A 20,952-nucleotide genomic window follows, 5' to 3' on the forward strand; every position below is an offset into this window, starting at 1 on the left:
TGCAAAAATATTAGGGTGAAGAGAGGATAGTAAATGTTTTTTAAAAAATCAGGTGATATAAGTAGGACTAGTTTACTGTCATAACATAATCAGCCATTTATTTACTTACATACACTCTTACGGTTTTTTAACTTTCATTATTAATTTTAATTGAAAAATAATAATTGCATATATTTATAGGTCACAGTGTAATAATTTTTGTGTATACAATGTGTAATGATCGAATCAAGGGTAACTAGCATATATATATCCATCACCTCAAACATTTATTATTTCTTTGCATTGGGAACATTTAAAATTCATTCTTCTACCTATTTAAAAATATACAATACATTGTTTTTTTAATAATATTCACTTTATAGTGCTATAGAACACTAGAACTTACTCCCAACTATACTTCAGTATCCCTTAACCAGCCTTTAGCTTGCCCCACTCGCCTTCCCTTATCCACCCTTGGTAACCAAAATTCTACTCTTTACTTTCATGAGATCAGCTTTTTAAACTTCTGCATATGAATGAAAGCATTCAATATTCATCTTTCTGTGCCTGGATTATTTTCCTTAACATAATGTCCTCCAAGTTTATCCATGTTGCCTTTAATGACAAAATTTCATTCTTTTTTATGGCTGAATAGTATTAGATTGTATATATATTCCATGTTTTCTTTATCCATTCATCTGTTGGATACTTAGGTTTATTCTAAATTTTGGCTATTGGGAATAGTGCTGCAGTAAACATGGAAGTGCAGCTATCTCTTTGACATACGAATTTCATTTCCTTTGGATATATACCCCCAGTAGGGGGATTGCTAGATCATATGGTAGTTGTATTTTTACTTTTCTGAGGATCCTCCATACTGTTTTTCATAATGGCTGTACTAATTTACATTCTCACCAACAGTATATAGGAGTTCCCCTTTCTCTACTTCCTTACCAGCATCTGTTCTTTTTTATCTTTGATAATAGCCATTCTAACTGGCTTGAGGTGATACTTTATTGTGGTTTTAATTTTCATTTCCCTGATGATTAGTGATGTTGAGCATTTTTTCATATACCTGTTGGCCATTTCTATGTCTTCTTTTGAGAGCAGTCCATTCAGCTCATTTGCCCATTTTTAAATCAGATTATTTGATTTTTGCTTATACACTCTTGTTTTGTTTTGTTTTATTTTTTAGATCTTAGTGAAACTGTGCAGTTTTGTTTCCCCTGCGGAGGAGCTGGCTCAGAAAGATGATCTCCAGCTTCTATTCAGTGCAATAACCTCTTGGTGCCCTCCCTATAACCTGCCTTGGAGAAAGAGTGCTGGAGAAGTCCTCATGACCATATCTCGTCATGGTCTTAGTGTCAATGTAGTGAAGTATATTCATGGTGAATATCTCTTTATATATTTAAGTGTTCTAAATTTCTTCCACTTTTCTTCATTTAATAATAGATTTATTTTTATCTTTCAGTATTCTAAAGCTTGTTCTTTAAAATAAAAAATAAATTTGCCCAGAGAAAAGAAAATATTTTTTTTCATCTGTGGGGCATTTCAAATGTAAAACATTCTCCTCATAAGTTCTGAACAATAGATATTTCTTTTTTTTTTTTTTTAGATGGAGTCTCACTCTGTCACCCAGGCTGGAGTGCAGTGGCGCGATCTTGGCTCACTGCAACCTCCATCCTCCCGGGTTCAAGCAGTTCTCTGCCCTAGCCTCCTGAGTAGCTGGGATTACAGGTGCACACCACCATACCTGGCTGATTTTTGTATTTCTAGTAGAGACAGGGTTTCACCATCTTGGCCAGGCTGGTCTTGAACTCCTGACCTTGTGATCCACCCTCCTCAGCCTCCCAAAGTGCTGGGATTACAGGCGTCAGCCACTGCACCTGGCCAACAATGGATATTTCTAAAAGTTAAAAAAAATTTCATTGTTGTGTAAATTCAGTCATAATGTAATGAAAGTTCTATGTCACAGCCTATTCTTCTCTCTTCTTTTACTGAATAAAAAAGAAGTTTTTTTGATATCCTGTAACCAGTCTTTCTGAAGATATTGCATAAGTTGCTAGGTAATAATCTGTCATGCAGCATAGATGGAATTAGGTGGATTCTTTATCAGCAGTAAGAAGACACTGTTAGTTTAAAGTATATGTAATATTCAGCTATCTTTTAAAATGTCTGTATAGGAGACAATTGCCTTAGCATCTCAAGCAATCTACTTATTTGGTATATACACAGATGCTCCTCAATTTATGGTGGGGTTATGTCCCAATAAACCCATCATAATTTGAAAATAGTGTAAGTCGAAAACGCATTTAATACACTTAACCTACCGAACATCATATCTTAGCCTAGCCTACCCTGAAAGTAGCTAGAACACTTATGTTAGCCTATAGTTGGGTAAGATCATCTAACACAAAATCAACTTTATAGTAAAGTATTAAATATCTCATGTAATGTACTGAATACTGTTCTGAAAGTGGAAAACAATGCTTATATGGTTACATAAAGTACAGTTTCTATTGAATACATGTTGCTTTCACACCATCATAAAGTAGAAAAATCTTAAGTCAAATCATCAAGTTGAGAACTACCTGATATTACTGTCCTGAAACTCTTTCAAAATAATTAATACACCAATTTGTTCACTTACATTTATTAAGTGACATATGTGAAAGCTAGTACCTAATATATGAGTCAGTTATTAAATGCACATTTCCTCCCATTCCTCTGTTAAATCTTAGCTTTTGTTATGTAACAGTGAGTTTCTTTATACAAATACATACCACCAAAGATAAGAAAGTGAAAGTCTTCCTTGAAATGCTACAAATCCTCAGAGTCAGGGATAAGATATAACTGTGTTTTAAACTAGTAATATATTATACAAATAAAATTTAAAAAATTGTATTTCCTAAAGTATTTCTGTATCTCATTGGTCTATAGTCTGTCTAATTTATTTATTTATTTATTTATTTTGAGACAGTCTCGCTCTGTCACCCAGGCTGTAGTGCAGTGCAGTGGCATGATCTTGGCTCACTGCAATCTCTGCCTCCCGGGTTCAAGTGATTCTCCTACCTCAGCCTCCCGAGTAGCTGGGACTACAGGCGCGTGCCACCACACCCAGCTAATTTTTGTATTTTTAGTAGGGACAGGGTTTCACCATGTTAGCCAGGCTATATAGTCTCTCTAACTTAAAGTTTTAACTAATTACTAGATTTTTCTTCTTAAACTTAGAAGATAGTTTTTTGCTTTTTTCATCTTGTTACTATATCAATATAAAAGATCAAAAATATCATTTGGCAGTGGCCATTTGTTTTATGATAAAACATCAAAATATGTGAAAAAATTACAGGTACATACATGTCAACTATTTTTCAACACATTTCTGTATTATCCTTTGTTTACTACCTAGAGGCAGTGCTTTCCCAATGCATATGACTCTTATATTGACTTTTAGAATGTGTTACGTTTATCTCATAGTATTTTACAGATATGTTAAAATTTAATGTTTCATTAAACAACAGTTAACAATTAAAAAATTTTTAAGCGATTGTCAGGAATAATGCATATTTATTTAATTATCTATTCTTACAGAGAAAGAGTGTTTATCTACATGTGTTCAGAATATGCAGCAATCAGATGACCTGTCTCCCCTAGAAATTGTCGAAATGTTTGCTGGGCTTTCTTGTTTCCTCAAAGATTCCAGCGATGTTTCCCAAATACTTCTGGATGATTTTCGGATATGGCAAGGATATAATTTTCTTTGTGATCTCTTGCTTAGGTAAGACTGCTCAATTTAAGAATGTATTTTAAATGTCTACTCAGTCTTTTTTATCAAAGAAAACAATGTGATTTGGGGTTATAGGAAAAGCAAATTAAGGAAACACTTATTTAATGTATACCTGGCTTTACTCCCTTCTTTTTCTGGTGCAATCACAGCTTACTGTAGCTTCGTATTCCTGGGCTCAAATGGTCCTCCCACCTCAGCCTCCCACGTAGCTAGGACTACAGGCACGTACCACCACACCCAGCTAATTTTTAAACATTTTCCATAGAGACAGGATCTCGCTGTGTTGCCCAGGCTGGTCTCAAACTCTTGGCCTCAAGCAATCCTTTGGCCTCCCAAAATTCTGAGATTACAGTCATGAGCCACCACACCTGGCCTATTCCCTTCTTTTTATTCCTGTTCTGCCAACAGAGTGGAAAAGTGAATTTAGAGTTAAATTGCCAAATGCAGGGCACAAACATGATGAAGTCAGAGGTTAGATATGAAGCATAAATCTGCTCTTTAGTAGCTGAGGGAGAAGAATTTAGATAAACTAATTAATATCTTCTTAAAGTATAAACTCTTCTTAATTATATTTTTGGTTCTTTATTTTATAGTACTTCTAGTCTTTTTATTAATGTACTTAAGAATAATTATGTAGATGGAATAAAACCTTACAACTGTGTATATGAAACAAATTAATAATTTCAAAATGTGTTACTAACCCCCTTTTCCATTTCAAATGGTTCGTGCACATACTTAGAAAGTGGCTGGTTACAGATTTTCTTAAGAAGAAGATACTCACCATTTTTCAGCAGCTATTCCTGGGCCATTAATTATTTTTAAATCGTTTGATCTATTATAAGACACCACTGTTTTGTAAACTTACTTGTCTCCCTCCCTTCCTTCCTCCCTCCCTCCCTCCCTCCCTCTGGGGTCTCATTATGTTCCCAGGCTGGAGTGCAGTGGCATAATCATAGCTCGATATAATTTTTAACTCAAGAGATCCTCCTATCTCAGTTTCCTAAGTAGCTACACCCAGCTATATTTTATTTTTTTTTTTGTAGAGCCTATGTTGCCCAGGCTGGTGCCAAACTCTAGCCTCAAGCAGTCCTCCTGCCTCAGCCTCCCAAAGCACCAGGATTTTAGGTGTGAGCCACCATGCCTGGCCAGAACTTGTTATTTCTAACACCAATTTAACCTAGTTGCTGCTAGTTGATATTAGATAACCCCTAAGAATATCATTTTGCATATATATGCAAATTTATAAATACATATGAAAATTGATGAAATAACCACTTCACATTACTAGAGGGGTATTAATTGATTCATCCTTTGAGAACGTAGGTTGGCAAGATATTAAGAGCCTTAAAAATGTTGGTAATCTGATACAATAATTTCATTTATGTTTATTGATCCTAAAGATATAATCCAAAATGTAGACAAGATTTTATTTATTAGTACTTTTGCATTCTGCCAGCTGTTGGAACTCTCACTCCCCAAATGTGTGGTTGGCTCTGCATGGCCCCTGAAAGCTTACCTGTGAAAGCTTACACTAATGTGTGGAAGTACACATACAGCACTAGTAAAGGAAAAAAATAGGTTACAACATACTGTATATAGTATGAGAATAAATATTGTAAAAACTAAACTTTTCATATTAAAAAGATAATAAGAATGTTAAATGTGTTTGTGAGGCTAATCATACTTTTTCTTCTTTCCTACTTTTTGTCATTCTCCAAGTTTATTTTAATGAGAATAATTACTTCTTTTAAGGGGAAATACCCAATAAATCTTTTTTTTTTTTTAAAGGGTATTTGTTGCAACCCATTTTGTGTTCTCAGGAAAGCCGTGGTTAAAAGATAATTCCCTAATGACCCCAGTGTTCTTTCAGTACTTCCCAGAGTACTTTATACATTTATTTACTGCATATAAAATTGAAAAATATTTTGTGTTAAATCTGAGAACACAACCAAAGAGAAAAAAATACTTTCTAAATCATACTTTTCTAGATTGGAACAAGCAAAAGAGGCAGAATCCAAAGATGCCTTGAAAGATCTGGTTAATCTGATAACCTCCCTAACAACATATGGTGTCAGTGAACTAAAACCAGCTGGTATTACCACAGGGGCACCCTTTTTATTGCCTGGATTTGCAGTACCTCAGCCTGCAGGCAAAGGTGAGTCTTGTTTTTTCCCTTCTGTGCTACTGAGAGAAATAGAGAAAGAATGAATTTGTCTTATTTTGGTATATTACTTTTTGTTTCTGTTATATATATAAAAGTAATATAGTTTCCCTTAAAGCTTGTTTTTTTTTTAATGGTTTAAGTCTGTTTAAGTATTTCTTAAGTAATAACCTTTAATCTAGCAGATCAAATACTTGAAAATAATATTATAAAAATATAAAATCAAACAAGGAGATTTATATTACAGTATTTTTTAACATTCAAACAATTTAATCAAAACATGCTTCTTTTGAATGTTGGCACTTCGTGCATTTCTACTTTATGTGGATAGAACTCAATTTTCAGCCTAATCTCTGTACCTATTAAGACATACAATCATCCCTCAGTATCTGTGGGGGATTGGTTCCAGGACCCCCTGCCGATACCAAAATCCACAGATACTCAAGTCCCTGATATAAAATGGTATAGTATTTGCATATAACCTACACATGTCTTCCCATATACTTTAAATAAATAATCTCTAGATTACTTAAAATACCAAATACAATGTAAATGCTATGTACTTATTTTGCTGTATTGTTTAGGAAATAATGACAAGGAAAAAAGTCTGTACATATTCAGTACCGATGCAACCACACCTTTTTTTTTCTTTAATACTTTCCATCTGTGATTGATTGAATCCACAGATGCAGAACCCATGGATACAGCGGCTGACTGTGGACAGCATGAAGTATAACTGCTTGTATTTTATTTAAAACTAAGCAAAATCTATGTACAGAGGTTACATTATTTCATTTGGGTCAGAGGATAAATTTTTATAGTCTAGATTTCCAAACATTTGGATCCTAATAATATTTAATTACATACTTATGCAAGTTAGTTTTATTATGTATTTTATTTTTCAAAAAATGCACAGTAATCATTTCAAAGTAACCTGAGCCTGGAGGCCTCTAATAGTTTTTATTCACATGACTGTCACTTACTAAGTATTCAATAGGATCATGATATTTCCATTTAAAATTTAACCAGCCAATAAATACAAACATGTCTGGTTATTTAAATTTATAATACATATGTTATGTATTAAATTTGTAATACATATTTAAATTTATAATACATATGTTATGAGTTAGAAATTAACAGTCTATAAATCAGTGAAAATAGATGGCGTCATCAGTGTAATATGATGTGCCCTCAGTACATAAGTTGTTTAGAACCTTTTAAATGAGTCTCTGGAGTAAAAAGGGAGAAATCCATGTTTCCCTAGGTGATTTAAGGTTTCATTTTATTTACTATCAAGAAAAAAATAGTGTGGCAATTCACACCTGTAATCCCAGCTACACAGGAGGATCTTTTGAGCCCGGGAGTTCAAAGCTGCAGTGAGCTGTCATCACGCCACTGCACTCCAGCCTGGGTGACAGAGCAAGACCCCTTTTCTCTTAAAAGCAAAAAAAAAAGAAAATAGAGACTTCTCAGAAAATTTCTAATTTATAGATTCCAGCTTGGTCATTCTACAGTTAAATCTTCCTATGAATTAATATAAAAATATCGCAGCAATGTACTTCCTATTTTATACTTTATTGTTGTTTCATTTGGTTTATCAATGTGATGTTGATATTGGCATAATAGCTAATCACAACAATTTAATTTTGTAATAATGCAGCAAAATTAATCTTGTGCATATATCATTGCCTGGTTTTGTCTCATTCATAACAGGGAGAATAATTATATAACCTAGCACCTCCCAGGGTTATGGTGAGAATCCAGTGACATAATGTCTATGAAAGTAAGGCTATCTAGAAAGGATGATGCCCTAAGAGTCAGAATTTATGTAATCATAAGTGACCTAACTTTTCTAAACATCAGTTTCTTCTTCAGAAAAATTGGCATAATATTCTATAAAGTGAATGGGTGAAGCTACATCATTTTGAGTTTCCTGTATAACTCGAAATTTTCTGTTTCTCATGGCCTACTTTTAGCATTATTGCAAGGATCATAGGAAATAGCTGTATTCCATTAGAGAAAGAATGTGGAATAGGTTGTCTTTTATATTTTCTAGCAGTATTGAGGTGTAAATTGTGTACATTAAATCTACTCAATTGACTGTTGAATTTGATGAGTTTTGACAAGTGGATATGGTTGTGTAATCACCACCGTAATCATGATGTGGAATATTTTCACCGTCTAGAAAGTTTCCTTGTTCTCCTTGCAGTCAGTCCTCCCCACCTTAACCCTTGCCCTGGCGACCACTAGTCTGTTTTAGTTTTGCCCTTTCTAGAACTTAATACACTGTAATCATACAGTATATAGTTTTTTTGTATCTGGATTCTATCTAATCACTCCCCTCTTAACCGGGGGAAATGTGTTCCAAGGTCCCCAATGGATACCTGAAACCACAGATAGTACCAAACCCCTATATATTCTATGTTTTTCTTCCACATCATACATATGATAAAGTTGAATTTATAAATTTGTCACAGTAAGAGATTAACAACAATAATAGTAAAATATAACAATTATAGCAATACACAATAATAAAAGTTATGTAAATGTGTGCTCTCTCAAGAGCATGAGCACTCTCTCTCAGAATATCTTATTGTATGTAATGTTTTCAGACTGTAATTAACCATGGGTAACTGAAACCACAGAAAATAAAACCATGAAAATGGGGGGAATATTGTAATACTTTGGAGAATCACCTATGTTATTGCATGTATCAGAAGTTTGTTCCTTTTTAATGCTGGGTATTATTTCATTGTTTGGATAGTCCACAATTTGTGTATCTCTTCACCAGTTGATGGACATTTATTTGACTATCAGGAATAAAGCTACAGTGGACATTTATATAAAACAAATCTTTCTGTGGACATACGTTTTCATTTCTTTTAGCTAAATACAGAGTAGTTAAAGTGCTAGATCATATGGTAAATGTATGTTTAACTTTATAAGAAACTGCCAGAGTATCTTCTAAAGTGGCTGTCCAATTTTTGCATTCACATCAGTAATGTCAGTTCCAGTTGCTTGACGCTGTCAGTAACACTTGGTATTGTTAGTCCTTTTAATTTTAGACATTCTACTAAGTATGTAATAATGTCTAATTGTTATTTTAATTTTCATTTTTCTAATTGACTAATGAAGTTTTGCATTTTTTATGTGCTTTGTCACCATCTGTTTCTCTACCTTGGTTCAGATCTCTGAGCCCATTGTTTGATAGGGTTGTTTTACTGGAGTTATAAGAGTTCTTTAGATATTCTGTATAAGTTCTTTATCCCTTAATATGTATTTTGGAAGTGTGTTCTCTTAGTTTTGACTTGCTGGTTTTTTTTTAATGCATCTTTTGAGAAATGGAAGTTTTAAATTTTGATGAAGTCCAGTTTTTCATTTTAATAATATTTTGTGATTGTTTTTCTCCTATTGAAGAAATCTTTACTTCAGATTCACAAAGATCTCTAATGTTTTCTTCTAATTTTTTCTTTATCCAGTGTTTCATATTTTAACTTTTAAATTAAGGTCTATGGTACATTTTAAGTTATTATCATAGAGGGTAGAAAGTAAGGATTTCTTTTTTAATATGGGTATCTGAATGTGTCAAGACCCTTTGTTGAAAATATCATATATGACTACATATATCTGAGACACTTTCTGAATTTTGTTTGATTGATCCATGTACCTGTCCTTAAGCCAATACCACACTGTCTTGATTGCTGTAGCTTTATAATAAGCCTTAAAATCAGGTCACTTAAGTTGTCCAGTTTTGTTCTTTCTTCTCAGAATCATATTGGCTCTTCTAAGTCTTTTGATTTTCCATATAAATTAATAATCATGTGAACTATTTTTTTGAAAAGCTGCTGAGATGTTGATTATTCTTTTCCAGACATCTTTACTTTTTATATTATGTAGGTAACCAAAAAACAAACTTAGATAGACTGATAGACACAGGAAACAAAGATAAATTTTTGGTATTTGCCATACATGTAATAAACAAGAAATTAGAAAATTGAAATCATACATAGGCTGGAGATTTTAAAAATTTCCTGTGTTTTTAAGAAATGTCGAAGTCAAGATTTCTGAGCATTCTTTTTTGTTTGTTTGTTTGTTTATTTTACAGACAGGATTGCTTTCTGTCACCTAGGCTGAAGTGCAGTGGTGTGATCATAGCCCACTGCAACCTCAAACTCCTGGGCTCAAGCAATCCTCCTGCCTCAGCCTCCTGCCTCAGCCTCCTGAGTAGCTAGAACTACAGGCACATGCCACCATCCCCAGCTAAATTTTTTTTTTTAATCTCTTGTAGAAATGAAAGTGGTCTTGCTATGTTACCCAGGCTAGTCTAGAACTCCTGGCCTCAGGCAGTCTTCCCAAAGTGCTAGGACTACCGGTGTGAGCTACTGCCCCCAGCCCTGAGTGTTCTTTCTGCTCCATTTACTAATTTTGGTAGTTCTCTGGTTTATACTCTTTCTAAAATCCAGCTTATTCTGTCACACACTATGTTAATTTTTTGGTCATACTTGGAAATGCCATATACTCCTAATAGGTATTGTTCTGGGGACTCCTTTTACAGGCAAGCTGCTTATTTTCATGTACTTCAAATAGAACTTTCTGTCTTAATTTCTTTATAATTATTGTCACTAATTTGCCTCACCAGAGCCATGTATAAAGTTTTTTTTTCCCCATTTGGTATGTTTGAATAGCTGACCATAAATTACTTTAACAAATGTCTATATGAAGAAAATTGTACTGTTAGCTAGAAAACAAAAGAAACTTCCAGCTTAAAATTTATAAAAATCACAGTGTTGTAATTATAAAGGAAAACTGGAATTTAGAAAAATTTTCCTCTCCTGTTTTCCTGCTTCATTATTGCTGCTCTCAGGCCTGTAACTTCTTCAGCCTCAAAGTCTTTTTAAATTGAGAGACAGCTGTCCTTATAGTCAAAATCAATCTCATAGATAATAAAACTACCACTCTAAACTCTGAAGCATGGATGTTTATAATAATATGCTTTTATTCCCTCTAAAACAGTCTAACTTTTCAACATACACTATTTTTGAATTGAAATATTCATAATAATGCATTAAAGTTTTAATCATTGTTATTTTTAATTAAATGATTTGAACCTGATGAAGAAAAATAAGACCTTTTGTGAAAACAGGGTTATGTTCTTAGTAAATAATTGATAAATATTATAATTCATGATGTGTTTAAACAGACTAGTTTGCCATCATTAAAATATCACATAGTACCTACTTTTATGTTTTTCTTTTCTGTTCTAGGTCACAGTGTGAGAAACGTCCAGGCCTTTGCAGTTCTTCAGAATGCATTTTTAAAGGCAAAAACCAGCTTCCTTGCCCAAATCATCCTTGATGCTATCACAAATATTTACATGGCTGACAATGCCAATTACTTCATCCTAGAGTCACAGCACACATTGTCACAGTTTGCAGAGAAGATTTCTAAACTCCCAGAAGTACAAAACAAATACTTTGAGATGCTGGAGTTTGTTGTTTTTAGCTTAAATTATATACCTTGTAAAGAACTTATTAGTGTCAGTATCCTCTTAAAATCTAGCTCTTCTTATCACTGTAGCATTATTGCAATGAAAACACTTCTTAAGTTTACAAGACATGACTACATATTTAAAGACGTGTTCAGGGAGGTTGGCCTTTTGGAGGTCATGGTAAACCTTTTGCATAAATATGCTGCCCTGTTGAAGGATCCAACTCAGGCACTAAATGAACAAGGTAAAGTATTGTCTGTAATTTTATTTTTATTTGAAAAGGGGTTCAAAACAGAGAATTTTTTGTTCTTGTTCCCATTCTTTGGTTATTGATTTCAATGACTTCCTAATGTGCATTATTGTGACATATTAGTGAACTGTATTTTCCAAAATTTACAGGTTCATTCAACCTCTGTTAGGTAATTGAGGAGGAGGAAGCTAGAATTATGTGAGTGTATTGGAGAGAGTTTAAAGGAAGGTAAAAACTGAGGGAAAACGTGTATGATCCACATGACTAGTATCTACTGCCTTGTGCTTCTAAGAGCGAGCTTTAAAAGCTTCTGAAAATAATCAGATTTGTTATTAATTACAACTAATAAATATAGTTAAATGTATAGTTATTTCAATGTGTTTTTATTGTACAGAGCAAATACGTATATTTAATGATGTTATATACACAATGTATTATCATTGGGTACCTCTCTGATAAATCTGATAAAAGTACAGTAGTATCTGGCAATTAATAAGTATTAAATGTGAATTAATACAGGTTGAATAGGTAGCTTTATTCATGAACTTTTCTCTCTTTTTGGTGTATCAAAATCTAGCGTTCTCCTGTTGACATCCTTTATTAGGAAAACCCTCTGTAAAGAGGATATATTTAACCTTTGCATTTTCATTTTTAATATTTATTGGATAATGGCCACTTGCAAGCATACCGAAATAAAATCTGTTAATATTGATTTTGAGCCTACTTTTGCCAAATGTTGGATGCATACATCGTTTTAAAGATTATATTATATCTGTCCTATTAGGGGTAAAACTGAATACTGAAGAAATAAAGAAATTATTACACTAAAACGGAATCAAGAAAAAATAAGCTTATCACTTTTGTAATTTGGACCTTTGAACCTTTTTTTAGGGGACTCAAGAAATAATAGTTCAGTTGAAGACCAAAAACACCTGGCTTTATTGGTTATGGAGACCTTGACAGTGCTTCTTCAAGGATCAAACACAAATGCAGGTAATTTAAAAAGCCGCAAGCAAATACTTTGGGAGATTACCACTGATTACATCTTCTGTGGTTATTCTTGCTTCTGAAATCTTCCTGTCACTTAAGAGAAAAAACTATTGATTCAGTGATGGTACCCGTCATGTCCCTAAAAATGCAGTGCTTTTGACCATCAGGAGCACCTTGATGACAAAACATATAAGATTGTTACTATTTCAAAATGATGTTTAAATTGCTTTTTATAGTGTCTTGTGTTGAAAGTATTCTTCTAATTTTTTATTGATACACTCCTACTCAAATAAGTTGCTATTTAAATTCTTTCTAAAATATTTTCTTTACACAGTGATTTAAAGAATATTTTTAGTACTACAAGTTGGAGTATTATAATGTTACAACCTTCAGGAAATACTGAACAATGATTCTCTAATAAAACATAATCTCTCCAAGGTTAATTAACTTTACTAAATATTTTGTTTAATTTTGGTCTCAATTTCTCTTTTATCCTTTTCTACCTGTCATTAACAGATAACCTAACTATATTTATAAAATATCACTCTTGCTTTTTAAAAAAGATTACTTGAGATTTTAATTAACATCAAACAACTCTCAGGTAATAAGTTCAGTACAACTTGAGAGGAATAATGAGTTCAGATTAGTAGGCTGGGCTCAAATCATAGGGAGCTTTTTAGGCCATGGTAAGGAGCTTGAAATATATTTTAAGTGTTATGGAAAGCCATGGATGAATGAACCCCATGCCCAAATGCATGACTGTTTGCCTGAATGCAGGGAAACTCAGCATTCATCATATTTAAAATATATTGTGTATCCCAGGTACCATGCTAGCTAGGTGTTAGATTATTCTAACACCTAGATGCTAAGGTAAGATCATTCTTGCTCCCTGGGAATTAGAATCTAGTCAAGAAAAATGTAGACACATAATTATAGAAGTAATTAGTCTGATACAAATTTGGCAAATGCTAAGATAGACTTGAATGAATTTAACAGGTAATTGAAACAATGAGTATGATGAATTTTAGTGGATACTATAGTAACATTTTGTCTATGGCAATGCATAATCTTATTTCCACTAACTAGGTTTAGTTAACTGAGATAATCAGAAACATAATGAAGATAGACTAACAGGAATTTGCTTAGCAAATTAGCTTTCCTTGAGACGACCTAGAAGTTGCACAGGAAGAGATTGGACAATTGGAGAGCTTACTCTGCATGACTAAAAGTCACTTAGTACATATCCCAAAGTGCCAAACAATTTCATACAATTCTTTTCAGTTTTTCTTTTCCCAGTATGAAAGATGTTACTAGCTGTGTGATGTTAGGCATTTAAAACAGTACTTTACTCATAGTTTAAGTATTTAAATAATATTAGCCATTATGATTATCTAGTGGGTCCTAACTGACAACCAGGAGGTAACTAAACAGGCCTTCAGGTAATGAAAGGATGTCACAAATTCCATGTGCTGAATCTCAAGCACATGGCTTAGACAGACTTCATGATCTTACAATTTTTATAAAGTTAACAAATAGAAAGCCACTAAGCAGAGAGGACAGTGGCTGCTATAGCAGAATACACTGTTTTAGTAAACGTTTATTGAAACACAAATCAGGAGAAAATCCAGTAGTCATGGAAGACCAAACATAAGCAATAATAGTAAGACTGTTTGTTATAAACCATAATAGAGATATAAACAAGATGCCCTAAAAACGTAAGGGATAGAAGAATTACTTAGAGGAAATACTAATTAGTGATTTCAGTCACTGGGCCCATTTTTTTAATACTGGAGGATGATATTAATATTTGATGTGAGAACAGTATCACTTGTGAGCAGGAGCACAGGCTTACAGAGCTGGGCTGTGTAGGCATACATCCTTTTCTGTTGCTTACTAGCTGTATGACTTTGACCGCCTTACCTCTAAATGGTAGGGGATGAGTATTAAGTAAGTCAATCTGTGTAAAGGCTTTGGAGCAGTAACAGTGACACATACTTCTGTTACAGAATTTGTCACTTTTTGTTCTTATGCTCTACCTGTGCAACAAAACATGTTGGTTCCTTGTAATTTTTCCCATGGTGGAATAATTTATTCCATTCCTTTCTTGCTACTATTTTGGAAGCCATGTTCATTTAAATCTCCTTTATTTGGGCTATTGTTCCTCTGAAAGCCTTTTACATAAGTTGATTACAATAGAGAGTCTCCTAGGGTCTGCCTAAGAGACTTGTGAATGTTCTAGATTTTGAGAGCTTGGACATGGTGAACATATCACGGCATTAATCTTGCCTTAAGGAAATGTAGAGAAAATTTGCATATACCTTTGCTGACAACCCACTGTGCAAATTTGTATTGTAATTTAAAAGGTGAAATAGTTGGGTAGGTTTTATTTACATTATTTTGAGTTACTTTACCTACAAAAAATAACTGAATGTTAATTCATCTGACTTGTCTCAGAATATTTTAAAGTAGCCATTGTTGGACTTTTTCTCCTTCAAGGAATTTTTCGAGAATTTGGAGGTGCAAGATGTGCACATAATATAGTAAAGTACCCTCAATGCCGGCAGCATGCCCTGATGACTATCCAACAGCTGGTGCTCTCCCCAAATGGGGACGATGACATGGGCACTCTCCTGGGGCTAATGCATTCAGCCCCACCGACGGAATTGCAGTTGAAGACTGATATTTTAAGGGTAAGTTTGATAAATGTGTTTCCCTTCTTTTACTACTAAAATCTGTGGTTATTTTTAGATGATCTGTATTTAAGTTAGAGACAGGGAAATTTAAAAAAATCCAAATTACCCAAGAAACCTCACAACTTTGTACACGTTAGGAACTTGGAAAAACTCCAGTCATTTATGTCTTTCAGTATATATTTTACTTCTGCTGATAAACCTTTGCAGTAATTATCTTGACTTACTGGAACTCTTAAATTAAATATTAGTGAAGTATAGGATCTTAATTAATACTAAATATATGTATTTTCTGATCAGTTAAATTCACTCATAGTGTTATGCATCTGTGAAATGAATGTTAGATTTGGCATTTTATACACATGCATGCATATATGTATGTATGTAAGTAATGGATATTCTAGTAGATATCAAACAATATACCAGGAGTTATACATACGCTTTTATCATTTACTCCTTAGTAATACTATAAATTAAGTAGCACCCTGTTTTGCAGATGAGAAAACTTAGGTTTAGAGAAATCATATAACATGGATTTTGTTCACTTAAGTGACTTTTAATTAGTAGAACCGACCCCCAGATTTCAATACCCGTTTTATTTCCACAGCACCATTGTTTCATACAGATTTATACACTCACATTCTCTCATATTACTGGTTATTGATATTATAAGAAATGATATGTAAGAAATTTTTAGAATCAAACTATAATCGAATGTTTCACTTTCATTTAGAAGTGAATTTAGTAATGCAAGTAAGACGTAATGGAAAAGTAGACTATTAAATATTAAATGATATATTTTAAAAATTTCCAAGTTCCAGATATAACAGTAGCTAACATTTATTGACTGCTTTCTATTAGTACTGTTGTATGCATTTATGTGCATCTACTTATTTAATCGTTATGATAAAAATAAATACTATTAGTGTCCCTGCTTTACATACTGTAAACTGAAACACAGACTGGTTGAAATATTTTCCCAAGTTCTGTATGTCTGTCTAGTAGGTAGAGGAGTCTAGATCTGAACCCATGTAGTCTCTTTGTAAAGCTGTGCTTTCAACTTATGTGCTGTGAATAATAGTTGTTTTAATAAAAAGAGACATAGCCTTCTCTTTTTGTGACTAAAAACCTGCTCTTGTATTTAAATAATATCTGAGTAAAGTGAAAGAAGTCCATTAAAATTTATGTTCTTTAATTTATTGATTGATGCAAGGTTTCTAAATACAATTTTCCATTGTAAGGATTCAGGCCTCCTTGATTCCAGGACGAGGGCAGAGAAAGAAACAAAATGAGCCTAAAACATTTCAGTTAGCCTTGAAAAAGTAGAGATCAAAGAAAATAAGCAATTAAGTAAGTACAATCAAACAAATAGAGAAAAGGAAAAACTCTTACTTATAGTCAAAAGTCAAAGAAAATCACAATTTATGAACTATCATAGTAATAATTGATTCAAGTAAAATTCATCACTGGCTACTAAAGATAGTAGATGAAAGTTTTAGAAGTGAAAGGATTTTTGCGTACTCTTAAATTTTATCCTTAAAAGATATTTCTTAATTTCGAGTGCTAAAATATTAGCTTTACAATGGACCCTACCTTAACTAAATGATCAGCATTAACTTTGCCAGTGATGGACAGATGAACAGCATACACCTCCTGATAGGAAGCACTGAGAAAAATTCAGCTCATTTTTGTACTTTTTCCTCCCAAAAGTATATAATATGAATCTGATTATTAGAAAACATCAGATAAATCCTAATTGGAGGACTTTCTATGAAATAATTGGCCTAAACTCTTAGAAAAATGAAATGAAATGAAATTAAAAATGATGTAGGAACTGTTCCAAAAAGTAGAGGTTGAAGTGACTACTGAATATAGTACATGAACTTGTATTTTCCTTTGCTATGGAGGATATTATTGGGATTTGGAAAAAACACAAGGTCTGTAGATAAAATAATTGTATTGTTTGAACGTTAGTTCTCTGATTTTGAGCATTGTACTGTGAGTAGTAAGAGAATTCCTTTTTTTGAAAAACACTGAAGCTTTTAGGGGAAAAGGGAAGGGGAGAAAGAGAGAAATTAAGTAAAATGGTAATTTTTCAAGAATCTGAATGAAGGATATCTGTGAATTCTTTGAACTATTTATGCAGTTTTTCTTCAAGTCTAAAATGACATTAAAATAATAACAGACAAACCAGTGTGTTTAACCTTGCTTCCAAGGCCCTTGTGACCCGATCTCCATCTCCTTTCACTTCCTCTACTAGTACTCTCACCTGTAGATGAGAAAAACATTATTTTTCCTCTACCTGCTGAGTTCTTAACTAGGACAGACCAGTGTTACAAAAGACAAATTAACAAGAGAAAAACAAACAAGTTTATTAACATGTCTACCTCATATGTGCATGGGAAACAACCAGGGAAAGATAACTAATTCTCAAAGAGGTGGCTTAGAACTCCATTTTGTATGGTAGTCCCCCCATATCTTTGGGGGAATACATTCTAAGACCCCCCAGAAATGTCTGAAACTGCAGATAGTATGGAATGCTATATATACTATGTTTTTTTCCTGTGTATATTCATACTTGTGATAACATTTAATTTATAAATTAGGCACGGTAAGAGATTAACAACAATAACCAATAATAAGATAGAATAATTATAACAATATGCCAGTGTCACTACTCTTGTGCTTTGGGACCACTATTAAGTAAAATAAGGGTTACTTGAACACAGGGACTGGGAAACCTCCACAGTTGCTCTGATAACCGAGTCTCTGGTCAGTGACTAACAGGCAGGTGGCTTTTGCAGCATATGTACACTGGACACAGGGATGAGTCACAGTGGTGTGGGGCAGTGTGAGATTTCATCATGTTACTCTGAACGATACACAATTTAAGACTTTTGAATTGTTGTTTCTGGTATTTTTCATTCAATATTTTCAGGCCAAGTTTGAGCACAGGTAACTAAAACGAAGGAAAGCAAAACTGCAGAGAAGGGGGACCACTGTATAGCATTCTCCGCAAAGAACAGTACATTTTTAGAGAAATGATGACATAAAGGAAAAGGACTCTAGGGATATCAACTTGTGGGAAGGCAAATAAATGGTAGATAAAGAATAGTTGGTAGTTTGTTGTGTGCATTTCTTTGCTGTCTCCAGGCTGGGAAGGGTCTGACTTCATCAAATAGGGGATGGCAGAGAGTTTTCTTATATCTACTTCTTCCCAATTGCCTTCAACTGAAAATAATCCTTATGCCATAGTGGCGTATTTTGGGGTGGCATATACTAGTTTCCTACATACCCCGTTCCAGCCACAGACATTAGTAGTTATTACTTCTATTTTCTTTTACTTTTATTCAATTAAATGTTTCAAATGAAAAAATAGCATTTCTTTCCTTATGCTGTCATATATTTCATCATGTTTTGATGGTGTATAATGACAATTTTGAATATGCATCTTAAAAGCAAGATTAATCTCACCGCAATTTATCTGTTAGACAAAAAGGATATCCACGTGAGTATCGATATTTGAAGAACATTTTATATTTGAAGGAATTGTTGGGAGAATATAGATGGCTTCAAAAGATGCTAAGGTTGCCAACTTTTTTTTAACATACCATTTTCTCCTCTTTTGGTACCTTATTAATTGGATTTTTTAAATATTGGTAAGTAAAGCCAACAAGAAGTAATTGGCTGACCCGTAATTTTGAGGCAGTGTTCTGGTTAATGTTAGTAACTGATTCTCAGGCTGGAAGAGGGCAGGAGAGAGTCATGATATTTTGCATTTACTGATTTCCAGGGTATAAATACTCGCATTGTGGCCTATTCAGTCAACTAATGTGCCACTGAATGTGGACTGGAAAGAGTTGCACAGTAGTACACCATTATATAGCATTTCTTCATGCAGATACGTAAAAGCATAGATAATAGTAAAATTCAGAAAATAATTAGAAACTGATGAGTTTTGAGTATTTTGTCTGTAAAATACTTAGTTGTAAATTTGTTACTTAATTTTTAATTATGATTGTATGTTTAACAACTGACTTACAAAATTCCTGAAAATATGGCACTTGACCTCTTGAGAGCCGGTATGAGCTAGCTCTGGCATTCTGCTTTGAAGGGAAAAAGTAGCGTTGAGAGCCAATAGGGAAAATTTGGGTTCTCAGTTTCAATTTCCATTTTTACTTCATTCAGAATTGCTTCTTAGTGCCTCCATTCAACTGACATATACCACAGACCTATGTAATTTAATTTGTAATTACATAGTGCCTCCATTCAACTGACATATACCACAGAACTATGTCATTTAATTTGTAATTATTTATACACAAACCTGACATTCCATGACATGTCATGGAAATTCTCCTGATGCACAAATTTGAATTGTATGAATTGTATTTATGCAAATATAAGTAATATATAGCTGATTTTGTCTAATTAACCAAGCAGCCTCCAGATCTCATTGCAGCTTTGGTGTTTGCTACTTGTCATCATTTATTGATGTAAGTGGGAAGTTACATTATTCATGGTATTTGAAATTTTTCGAATACTGAGATTGTGCTTGGGATAATGTCAGAGCAACAACAGATACCAGTTTTGAGGAAGTAGGAGGTGGGCCTGTCCAGAAGTACATAGTATAAATTATTGGACTAAGGATTCATAAGCAGCAGTTTTTCTAACCTCAGTCATAATTCTAACCAGTGATAGCATTTTGTACATGTTACTTTAGCTTTGAACTCACCCCTCCTCATCTATAAAATAATACTTGTCATATTTTTCTCCCAGTATGTTTTTGAAAATTGATGATAGTGATAGGCTTATATGCCGGGCACTTCTCTAAGGGTTTTTACATGTATTTCCTTTGAGGTTAGTTATTGTTGTTTCCATTTTACATAAGAGGGAACTGTGACACAGAAAGGTTAAGTAACTGGGATGGTTAAATACTTTTTAATGTTGGAGTCAGAATATGACCCCAAGCATCCTGAGTTCAGCCATCTTCAGCCTATGTTATAAGGAGTGTATGTGTGTGTGTGTGCGTGCGTGCGCATACATGTCTGTGTTAAGTCTTTTGTTAATATGAAATATTTTAAGTATTCATATAGTTTATTAAATTTGACAAGATAGGGAAACTAACTATATTGTTACCAGATACTAAAATGTAAATTTATTGATTGAAGACTATTGGAAGAAACATTGTTTTTATATTTTATTTACATACAGATTGCATATTTTCTGTCTTTTAAAATATTAAGGAATAGGTATGAACAATGAAATCTTCATAACTTCTGAAGCAGTATATGTCAAAAGGTGACTAATATATTAATACAGGTTGAGCATCTCTCATCCAAAAACCTGAAATTCAAAATGCTGCAATCTTTTTGAGTGCTGACAAGTGGAAAATTCCACACCCGACCTCATGTGATGGTAAAGTTGCATGAGCAAAATTATTTAAAATATTGTATAAAATTACCTTCAGGCTATGTGTATAAGGTATATATGAAACATACATGAATTTTATGTTTAGATAACTTACTGTATATGTGCAAATATTCCAAAATCCGAAACTTTTCTGGTGCCAAACACTTTAAATAATGGATATTCAACCTGTAT

The 20,952-nt window shown here is 33.3% G+C and overlaps 1 protein-coding gene across 8 annotated transcripts in view; it reads left to right on the top strand.

Annotated features, from left to right (window-relative positions):
• Window positions 1-20,952, top strand: part of WDFY3 (WD repeat and FYVE domain containing 3) — a 296,015-nt gene that overhangs the window by 133,411 nt on the left and 141,652 nt on the right. For all 8 annotated transcript variants that reach the window (XM_055111312.2, XM_034958524.3, XM_034958529.3 and 5 more), the window contains 6 exons: window positions 1,175-1,367; window positions 3,571-3,757; window positions 5,755-5,921; window positions 11,195-11,662; window positions 12,560-12,661; window positions 15,155-15,348. In XM_055111312.2, the coding sequence (XP_054967287.2) occupies window positions 1,175-1,367; window positions 3,571-3,757; window positions 5,755-5,921; window positions 11,195-11,662; window positions 12,560-12,661; window positions 15,155-15,348 (1,311 nt within the window). The remainder of the gene's footprint in view (window positions 1-1,174; window positions 1,368-3,570; window positions 3,758-5,754; window positions 5,922-11,194; window positions 11,663-12,559; window positions 12,662-15,154; window positions 15,349-20,952) is intronic.

Source organism: Pan paniscus, chromosome 3 (assembly GCF_029289425.2).
Source record: "Pan paniscus chromosome 3, NHGRI_mPanPan1-v2.0_pri, whole genome shotgun sequence".
Classification (NCBI taxonomy): Eukaryota; Metazoa; Chordata; class Mammalia; order Primates; family Hominidae; genus Pan; species Pan paniscus.